The 10,287-nt window shown below is 45.1% G+C and overlaps 1 protein-coding gene across 1 annotated transcript; it reads right to left on the minus strand.

Moving 5' to 3' along the window:
• Window positions 1-710: 710 nt before the first annotated feature.
• On the minus strand, window positions 711-10,068 carry LOC311004109 (protein NLRC3-like; the record flags this gene model as incomplete). The annotated part of the gene is made up of 7 exons (XM_083996056.1): window positions 711-1,273; window positions 2,523-2,569; window positions 5,953-6,126; window positions 6,218-6,391; window positions 7,520-9,329; window positions 9,599-9,827; window positions 9,988-10,068. Coding segments are annotated over 7 exons (3,078 nt in total), but the record flags the coding sequence as incomplete, so codon positions are not given.
• Between the last annotated feature and the right edge of the window lie 219 nt (window positions 10,069-10,287).

The raw sequence follows: 10,287 nt of genomic DNA on the forward strand, positions 1-10,287 counted from the left end.
TGCTTTAATGCCCCTGAACATGACATGAGAGTCTACTAAAGAAGAAAAGGAAAAACAAAAATGTAACAAAAGCAAAGAGGAAAAAAGACAAAACAGAAACCAAGTTTATTCTCTCTCTTCACTGTCTGAATAAAAGCAGAAATCATTAGAGTTCATTTAGCAGCAGTTTGTTACGTTAAAGTCTGAACATCTTGGGGAGAGTCCACCACAACACCTGCACTATATATATATATAAATATAATATATAATACACTTATGATGTAACTAACACCTTCATGACAGAGTCCACAGTGAGTTTCAGTGTTATTCTGGTTCATGTTGCCGTGACAACATGTAAATAATGACACAGACGTGAACTTTGTTTCAGTTGAAACCTTTATTTATTTATTTATTTTAACAGTCAGAACGACACGGTGCTCTTCATGTAGCTCAGGCCGACTTTTCAAAATAAGAGTCTGCAGTGAAACCACCTTCGTCCTGAAAGTAGCCTGATACCTTTTATCATAACATCGAAATCATTCAGAGAAACAATAACAGTCAGCAGCAGCAGAATAATAATAAGTGATTTTTCTGTTACCATGACGCTGATGAGGTCATTATTAAACTGTGTTCATCTCTGTCCTGTGAAGACGACGTGACAGACGTGTAGAGACTGAACTGTCTGTTCAACAGAGAGAAGGTTTCTGTGACAGGAGGAGACTCTGCTTCACTCAACACAGACTCACTGAGGAACCAGGACTGTAGAACCAGAACCCAGGATACAGAGGTTGAGTGAAGGTGGTGTTGAAGGTGTAGAGGTGGATCAGTGAGTCAGAGGAGACTCTGTAGAAGGACAGAGAGCCAGCAGGACAGTCCACATACACTGCTACTCTGTTAGAGACAGAGGAGGAGGAGGAGGAGGAGGAGGAGGAGGAGGAGGAGGAGGAGGTGATGTATGTCTCTCTGTTATTGTGCCAGACGTAGTAACCAACAACATCAGAGCAGTCCAGACTCCAGGACTGATCGTTCATTCCAAACCAACAGTCTCTACTGTTTCCTTTCCTGCTGATTCCTCTGTAACTCACTGATATAAAAACGTCTCCTCTCCACTCGACCTCCCAGTAGCAGCGACCAGTCAGACCAGTTGAACACAGCAGCTGATGATGAAGGTCAAATCTGTCTGGATGATCAGGATATGACTGATGCTCCTTCACACGTGTTGCCTTCCTGTTGTTGTCAGACAGTTTGATGTTTGTGTTCACTGTGTTTGTGTCGATTGTGAGTGGACAGGAATCTGATGGAGAGAACAAGACACAGCTGCAGTTATTGATCATTGATCAGTTATTGACAGTTTGATGAAAACTCATGAGGTCAGTGATGTGACAGTGTGAAGATGGTTGAATGTGCTGCTTTGTTTCCAGTAGGGATGCACATTTTGAATTTTTTTTCTGACCGGTAACCGACGCTCGTTAACCGATTATTAACCGTTAACCGATAAGATTACAACGCTCCATTTTTTTTTTTTGCCATTAAAGGGGCAGTTCAACATTTTGGCAAATTGGCCCATTGCCATAATCCCTATAGTCATAGCAGTAGGTTCGTTACCTTTAATTGTTGGTGCAAGCTGTTTTTAGAACGGCGGAGCAGAGCCGTGAGCTGCTCAGAGCTACGCTACGGAGGTTCATTATGGGATTTCTTGGTTGGTTTCTTGGAGTCTGCTCAGGGTTCTAAAACAACTCTGTCTGGTAACGTTGTGTTATTATCTCATAGCGTGGTGAATGTGCAGGTCACAACTTGTCCACCAGAGCGTTTTGGAGTTTTGGGATTTTGTATTTGATGAGTTTGATGAGGGAAACCAAGAAATCCCATAATGAGCCTCCGTAGCGTAGCTCTGAGCAGCTCACGGCTCTGCTCCGCCGTTCTAAAAACAGCTTGCACCGACAATTAAAGGTAACAAACCTACTGCTATGACTATAGGGGTTATGGCAATGGGCCAATTTGACTAAATGTTGAACTATCCCTTTAAATACACACGTGCGCTGTGACAGCTGATCAGTGCCACATCCACTCTGCTCTGTCTCAGCTGATCACTCATATGGAGGTTAGATCGTCCAATGTAGAACTGTTTTAGTTACAAAGTGCAGCCAAACACCAGACTGAAGGAGCAGCAGAGCTCCTCTGTGGAGCTGCAGGAGAGCTGCATCAGCCTCCTCTGTTATTTCATTTTTTTCATTTTTTTCAGCGCTGTTGTTACAAATGATTCACATCTGTGTCTGTGTAGCTACATTTATGGTCTGACCTTCCTTCATGGGGGCTGCTGCACATACTGTCAGTCCTCCTGTGGAACTTTTTACCGCAAAATATGACTGAAGGCACGTGGAAATCTACACGTGTCGACACGCCCCCATGAGTTGACGACAAGGAGCTAATAAAATAAATAACTGATAGTATTAATCGGTCAAAGTTCTTGTTATCGGTTAACGGTTAAACGGTTCAACATGTGCATCCCTCGTTTCCATGAATCAAAGTAAAAACAGACTTACACTTCCTCAGACCTGGTGTCAACCATGGGACTCCAGCAGGCTCCACCCTGAAAGGAGGAGGGGGGTCAGAGCAGCACCTTCTCTGTCAGCATGCACACATGGACATTACATGGCTCTCACACACACACTGTTTTATCACTGTGTTCACATGGAGGCTGGTATGTATGGATGAACACTGAGCACAGAGAAGAAGGAGCTGGAGTCTTTATCTAGTGATGATACAGAGCAGGAGGAGACGAGGAGGAAACACTTCATCATGTCTTTTCTCCATGTGATGTCACTGCAGTGTGAGACACACACTTTCACTCTCTGACTCTCAAGCTGCACAAACACACGTCACAGCAAAGAAGATGAAGACACAACAGGTGGAGCTGACCAGCCCAGATATCCCACAATGCACCAGGAAAGAAGAAGAGTGCAGCTGTGAACAGTGGATGGTTTCAGTGTTTGATGAGGAAGGAAACACACTCAACACGTTTGTTAGAGCTCAGTGAAACACACAGTGAGTTTAGTGAGAAACACTGAGTGTGAACACAACTTGTGTTTGTTTGAAGAAAACTCCACAGGAAGCTGAAGAATGAGGCTGTGAGCAGGTTTCCACAGGAGCCACAGCAGCAGTGAGTGGATGAAGGAGCTCTAATAGAAACCATCTGATCACAGTGACAGGACGGATCAGGATCTCATGATCAATGACTCTGTTCTTCTCTGCTCTTCACACAGATCAGCTGCAACACACTGACCCACTGAGATCAGTCACATCATGTGGAATAAAGCAGCCGTCCTCAGGACCAGTCCTGAGCTCCATCAAACCTGTCCACACATTTTGACTGGACTTGAAGTCAGAGTCCAGAGGAAGCAGAGAAACTGTAGAGCAGAGAGAAGCAGGCTCAGCTCAGAGCACATGGACTCAGACAGGAAGTGAAGCTCCAGCTGCTGGAGACTTTCATTAAGGAGCCACTTTGTGGCTTCATCTGATCTGGAGTCAGCACACACACAGTCTGAAAACAGCTGTTTGATCACACACACATTCAGCCACAAACAGTGGTGGACAGTAACGGAGTAAAGTACATATCCAGAGGATTTGGTACTTATTACTCTTACTTGAATACATTTCCAAGACAAATATTTTTACTTTTACTCAAGTTAATTTCTAGGAAGGCTGAAAAGTACTCGATACTTTCAGGTCTGCTCTTTTTTTTTTTCTAAAATACTATTGGACAGAAACTGTGTTTGTCAAAGAAGGAAACCCTAACCCCTAAAAGCAAGCACATCAGTGCAGGTGGTTTCAAAGAGTTCATTCTCAGAAACAAGAGTTAAAGCAGAAGTAAGGTGAATGTTTGTGTTAATATAAGTCTTAAATAGTTCTATCTTCCGACAGCAATCACTTACATAGAGTGTTTGGTCTGAAACACGGGTCTGTCAGTCACTCTGCTCTGCTCTGAGCCGAGGAGAAAACTTTCCTTGTATCCTACAACCTTTATCCAATGAGGAGAGAGAACAGCATAAAGGGGCGGTCCTCTCTGTGTGTGCAGCCAAGGGACGAGGGCGGGTCACTGTGTGACGTAGGGACGAGGGCGGGGACTGCTAACTCCATCGGCTGACAGGAAGTTAGCCAAAACCACCGGATCACTTACTTCTGCTTTAAAAGGTACTTAAATTCATTTAGAAAAAAATATTGTAATACATTGATGTGAAAAATAAGAAATTTACTCTTACTCTGACTTTTACTTTAAGTAAATTTAAAAGCATGTACTTTTGGATACTTAAGTACCTTTAAAAGCAAGTACTTTTTTACTCTTACTCGATGAACATGTCGACTGAGCTACTTTTACTTGTAACGGAGTAAATTTTGACCAGTAGTATTTGTACTAGGGATGCACATGTTGAACCGTTTAACCGTTAACCGATAACAAGAACTTTGACCGATTAATACTATCGGTTATTTTTTATTATTATTATTAGCTCCTTATGTCGTCAACTCATGGGGGCTTGTCGACACGGGTTAGCAGAGTTCACTGCCTTCAGTCATATTTCGCAGCAAAAAGTTACACAGGAGGACTGACAGTATGTGCAGCAGCCCCCATGAAGGAAGGTCAGACCATAAATGTAGCTACACAGACATAGATGTGCATCATCTGTAACTACGGCGCTGAGAAAAAAAAAAGAGGACGAGGACGTGGACGTGGCTGCTCTCCAGCCTGTTCACCTGCAGCTGCAGCTCCACAGAGGAGCTCTGCTGTTCCTTCAGTCTGGTGTTTGGCTGCACTTTGTATAAAAACAGTTCTACATTGGACGATCTAACCTCCATATGAGCGATCAGCTGAGACAGAGCAGAGGGGATGTGGCACTGATCAGCTGTCACAGCGCACGTGTGTATTTAACAGCAAAAAAAAAAAAAAAAATTATCCGTGCGCCGCAAGCATCTTAATCTTATCGGTTAACGAGCGTCGGTTATCGATCAGAATTCTTTTTCAAAATGTGCATCCCTAATTTGTACTCTTACTCAAGTACTGGGGTCGAGTACTCTGTCCATCTCTGACCACAAACACTGATTATTACACTGTTCACTACACTCACTTTCTTCTGATGGACAGCTCCAGGCCTCTGGACGGTGAGGACATCTGGATGTCACACTGTGATTTACTGTCTCCTCAACACAACAACACATCTCATCAGGACAAGACCAGGATCTCAGAGAGACTGAGCTGATTATTGATCATCAATATCTGACCAGACAGAGACCTGATGGTGCCGCCTGGTTTCTGTCTCTTATTTCCTCCTTGGTTGGAGACGCTGGGAGACGAATGTCTCTGAGCAGTGGACATGCTTTGATTCTTGTTGCTGTGTTGTTGTTAGTGTGTCCACACTCAACAGGTGTCTACAGTCTCTGGGACTGTTCAGGTCAAACACTCTGTTGGTTCAGGAGCAGTTCAACCAGCTGCAGCTGAAATGTTTCCTGATACACTCTGAAATAAAGTCTGATCCAAACATCTGGAGAGACTCAGAGCACAGCTGCCAACAGCTGCTTTCATCACGGACATCTCTCCTCCTGAATATGACACAGTGAGTCATGATGAGACACTGAAGTCATCATGAGGAGAAACTCCTGATCCCAGTAGTTCATCACTGTGACTGATGAAAGCTGCACAGCTCATGTTTGAAACACTCTGAGATTTTGGCTTCAGTATAAACTGTGTTGGGACGAGTCAGACTGAGACAGAGGATGTCAGTGGAGTGGGCAGAGCTTCACTGTGGCCTACACCACCTCTGGATATGGTCTGAGTGATGGGATCTGATGTCATCAATGCATGGATCACCTGAGACAGATGTTAATACCAGGTGTGACCAGGTGTGAATGGGGCCATAGAAAATGTTCCAGCTCCTCCTCCTCTATCAGACAGTGTGTGTGGCTGCAGCAGCCTCTCCATACCTGAGAGAGTCCAGTCTCCAGTCTGGATCCTCCAGTCCAGCAGACAGCAGCTTCACTCCTGAGGCTCCTGGATGGTTGTAGCTCAGGTCCAGCTCTCTCAGATGGGAGGGGTTGGAGCTCAGAGCTGAGGCCAGAGAAGCACAGCCTTCCTCTGTGACCAGACATCCTGACAGGCTGAACACACACAACAACACACAGGAACCCTCTGTCAACACCTGCTTCTGTGATCAACTGGCATCAGATAAACAGCTGGAGGGATCCTCACCTGAGAGTCTCCAGTCTACAGTGTGGACTCTCCAGTCCACCAGACAGCAGCTTCACTCCTGAGTCCTGCAGGTTGTTGTTACTCAGGTCCAGGTGTCTCAGACTAGAGGACTGGGAGCTGAGGACTGAGGACAGAGCTTCACAGCTTCTCTCTGAGAGGTTACAGCCGCTTAGTCTGTAGAGATGATCATGAGGAATTAAAGAAGAAAGGAATTTATTTTCTGTCCTGTTGAAAAGGTTAGGTTACTTTGTTGGTCTCCACCAGGGAGGAATTTGTCCCAGAGATAAGGAGCGGTTGCAGCACATACAGTAAAAACAACATACAGTATAAACAACATACAGTTAAACGTACATCAGATTGAAGACTAGTCGAGTAAACACAGACCAACACTGGACAATCGCACTCGTACAGTAGACCAGGGATTCCCAGCGTGTGGTGTGCAAGTCGCCGCTAGGGGGTGCGCGACATGAAAAGGGTGAAGGTGGTAAGGTGTTATATTTTACAAATATCTTTCCCGCTTCTGGTGTGCACACAAACTCTTTACTTTCAATATAGACACGCGTCATGTGCGATCACAACACAACGCTGTAACGGTGCGCTTGTCTTTTTCGTGCACGTGTGTGTTAGACCCTGATTCTCCCTTGGTGTCTCCACTACTGTTTCCCAAGGAGCTCTGCCCGTTTGAAAGGGGAAGGGAGTCTGTATGTGGAACGATTTTGCCTCCTAGATGTAGAATGTGTATTATAGAAGAGAAACACACATTTCAGGATCACAGCCTGTATCATTAGAACAGACATGTGACCTGGACATGTCACCAGCTGGTGATACCATACTGGAGTACTGACTCATTGTTGCTCTATACAAAATTAACATAATGTTTTTGCAAACTCCAAACACTCTGAGCCTACGTAAGATATAGAGACACTGATGAATATTGGCACAGACATTGGCCACCTGTGTGCTCAAGCTCAAGTCGCTGTCAATGAAGACTCCAAGGTACTCCACAATGTGTTGGCCATGGATGGCCACTGGGCTTTGATCACCCACTGATGTAGGATCGAGCAGCATCTCAACAGTTTTGGTCGTCTTAATATGCAGCAAGTGGGCATCACACACGCAGATTGGTGAACACTTAAATTAGTATGTTTCACTATGTCACTATGGCAACACTTGTGCTGCGATTCTTGGTGAAGGCAAACTGACATTTATCAAGCACTGGTTCCACAGCCGTTCAAAGTTTCCCTATCATAAAGACAGTGTTTTTATATAATGATGAATAAATCCAACTATCTCTACACTTACAGAGCTTTGTTAGAGGCTTTGACCACTGGCAGCAACCTCAGAAGAGTCTCCTCTGAAGCAGAGTATTTCTTCAGGTCAAACTTGTCCAGATCTTCTTCTGATGACAGTAAGATGAAGACCAGAGCCGACCACTGACCAGGAGACAGTTCATCTGTGGAGAGAAGTCCTGATCTCAGGTACCATTGGATCAGCTCCACTAGAGAACGATCATTCAGCTCATTCAGACAGTGGAACAGGTTGATGCTTTTCTCTGCAGAGGGAGTCTCTTCGATCTTCTTCGTGATGTACTGGACTGTTTCCTGATTGGACCGTGAGTCACTTCCTGTCTGTGTCATAAGACCTCGTAGGAGATTCTGATTGGTCTCCAGTGAAAGACCCAGGAGGAAGCGGAGGAACAAGTCCAGGTGTCCATTTGGACTCTGTAAGGCCTCGTCCACAGCGCTCTGGTAGAAGTTTGTCTCTGCAGATTTGACTCTTGTTGTTTCAGTCTTCTTGGAGGTTGTTTGTTGTTGTGACATCAGGTTGAGTCCAGAGTTGGTGAAGGTCAGATGGACATGAAGAGCAGCCAGAAACTCCTGAACACTCAGATGGACGAAGCAGAACACCTGGTTCTGGTACAGGCCTCTCTCCTCTTTAAAGATCTGTGTGAACACTCCTGAGTACAATGAGGCTGCTCTGATATCGATGCCACACTCTGTCAGGTCTGATTCATAGAAGATCAGGTTTCCTTTCTGCAGCTGCTCAAAAGCCAGTTTTCCCAGAGACTCAATCATCTTCCTGCTCTCTGGACTCCAGTGTTGATCTGTCTCAGCTCCTCCATCATACTTGACCTTGTTCAGTTTTAGATGAACCACCAGGAAGTGGATGTACATCTCAGTCAGGGTCTTGGGCAGCTCTCCTCCCTCTCTGGTCTCCAACAGCTCCTCCAGAACTGTAGCAGTGATCCAGCAGAAGACTGGGATGTGGCACATGATGTGGAGGCTTCGTGATGTCTTGATGTGGGAGATGATCTTTCTGGCCTGCTCCTCATCTCTGAACCTCTTCTTGAAGTACTCCTCCTTCTGTGGGTCAGTGAACCCTCTGACCTCTGTCACCATGTCAACACACTGAGGAGGGATCTGATTGGCTGCTGCAGGTCGTGTGGTTATCCAGAGGCGAGCAGAGGGAAGCAGCTTCCCCCTGATGAGGTTGATCAGCAGCACGTTGACTGAGGTGGACTCTGTCACATCAGTCAGGATCTCAGTGCTGTGGAAGTCCATAGGAAGTCGACACTCGTCCAGACCGTCAAAGATGAAGACAACCTGGAACTGATCAAACCTGCAGATTCCCGCTTCTTTGGTTTCAGAGAAGAAGTGATGAACAAGTTCCACCAAGCTGAACTTTTCCTCTTTCAGCACATTCAGCTCTCTGAAGGTGAAGGGAAATGTGAAGTGTATGTCCTGGTTGGTTTTGTCTTCAGCCCAGTCCAGAGTGAACTTCTGTGTTAAGACTGTTTTCCCAATGCCAGCCACTCCCTTTGTCATCACTGTTCTGATTGGTCGGTCTCTTCCTGGTGGAGCTTTAAAGATGTCTTCTTGTCTGATGGTTGTTTCTGGTCTGTCTGGTTTCCTGGACGCTGTTTCAATCTGTCTGACCTCATGTTCATCATTGACCCCTCCAGCCCCTCCCTCTGTGATGTAGAGCTCTGTGTAGATCTGCTTCAGAAGAGTTTGGTGTCCTGCTTTAGAGATCCCCTCAAACACACACTGGAACTTCTCCTTCAGGGCAGATTTGAGTTTACGTCCACAAACTGAAACAGGAGCAAAATATTCTGAATGAAAACACAAGATATAAGATCAATAAGAAAATATAACATTTTAATTCCTCTAAATAACAACTATGAACATGTTTCCCTCCATGTGTTGATGTCAGTGAACGTCTCATTTGTGGTATGAATGAATAATGGTTGCTGTACACGCTTTGGGTATTGGGTAACAATAGAAAAACGCTATATAAATGTCATCCATTATTATTATTATTATTATTATTATTATTATTATTATTATTCATTATGTTGAATCTTTACAGAAATCCTCTTACTGCTCTGCAGACGCTCAGCCAGCTCCTCCTGCTTCATCCTCCTCAGGAAGTTCACTGTGATCTTCACTAATGCCTCTCTGCTGCTCCTCCTCTGCTCTTCATCCTCACCGTCCAACACCTCCTCATCCTCCCTCTGACTCCCTGAGCATTCTGGGTAATCTGGACTCAGAGCCTTGTGGATCTTCTTCAGCTCGTTCTTGACAAAAGTGACCATGTTCTCCTCCAGCAGCTGGAACAGAAACTCTATGAGTGACAGCATCAAACTAAAACCATGGAGCCAAACATCAGATCCATGTTGGACAGACTGACAATCCACTGGTGTCAAAGTGCAGCATGGAGATGATGGTGAACACAACAGATGTAACAGCAGCTGTTGGACATGTCCTCACCATAAATATGGAGTCCAGGTGTGTTTGATGCTGCTGGGCAGACTGACCACTGGGAACCTCTGAGCTCTCCTGGTCCACTCTGTGGAGGAATCAGTGTCAAGTCAACATCAGGACAGAGAGATAACACAAGATGGACTTTATACGTCCCCTGAGGACGTTCACAACAGACACAGACACTTTTGGACACCTGGTCCAACAACACGTCGTACAAACTGGTTCTTTTCTACAATAACCTGAGTCTGACTGTCAGTTACAGCTTACATCCAATCAGCTGATCCACGTCCTCCTTTAAAGGTAATG

This window comes from Trachurus trachurus (genome assembly GCF_905171665.1).
Source record: "Trachurus trachurus genome assembly, chromosome: 21".
NCBI lineage: Eukaryota > Metazoa > Chordata > Actinopteri > Carangiformes > Carangidae > Trachurus > Trachurus trachurus.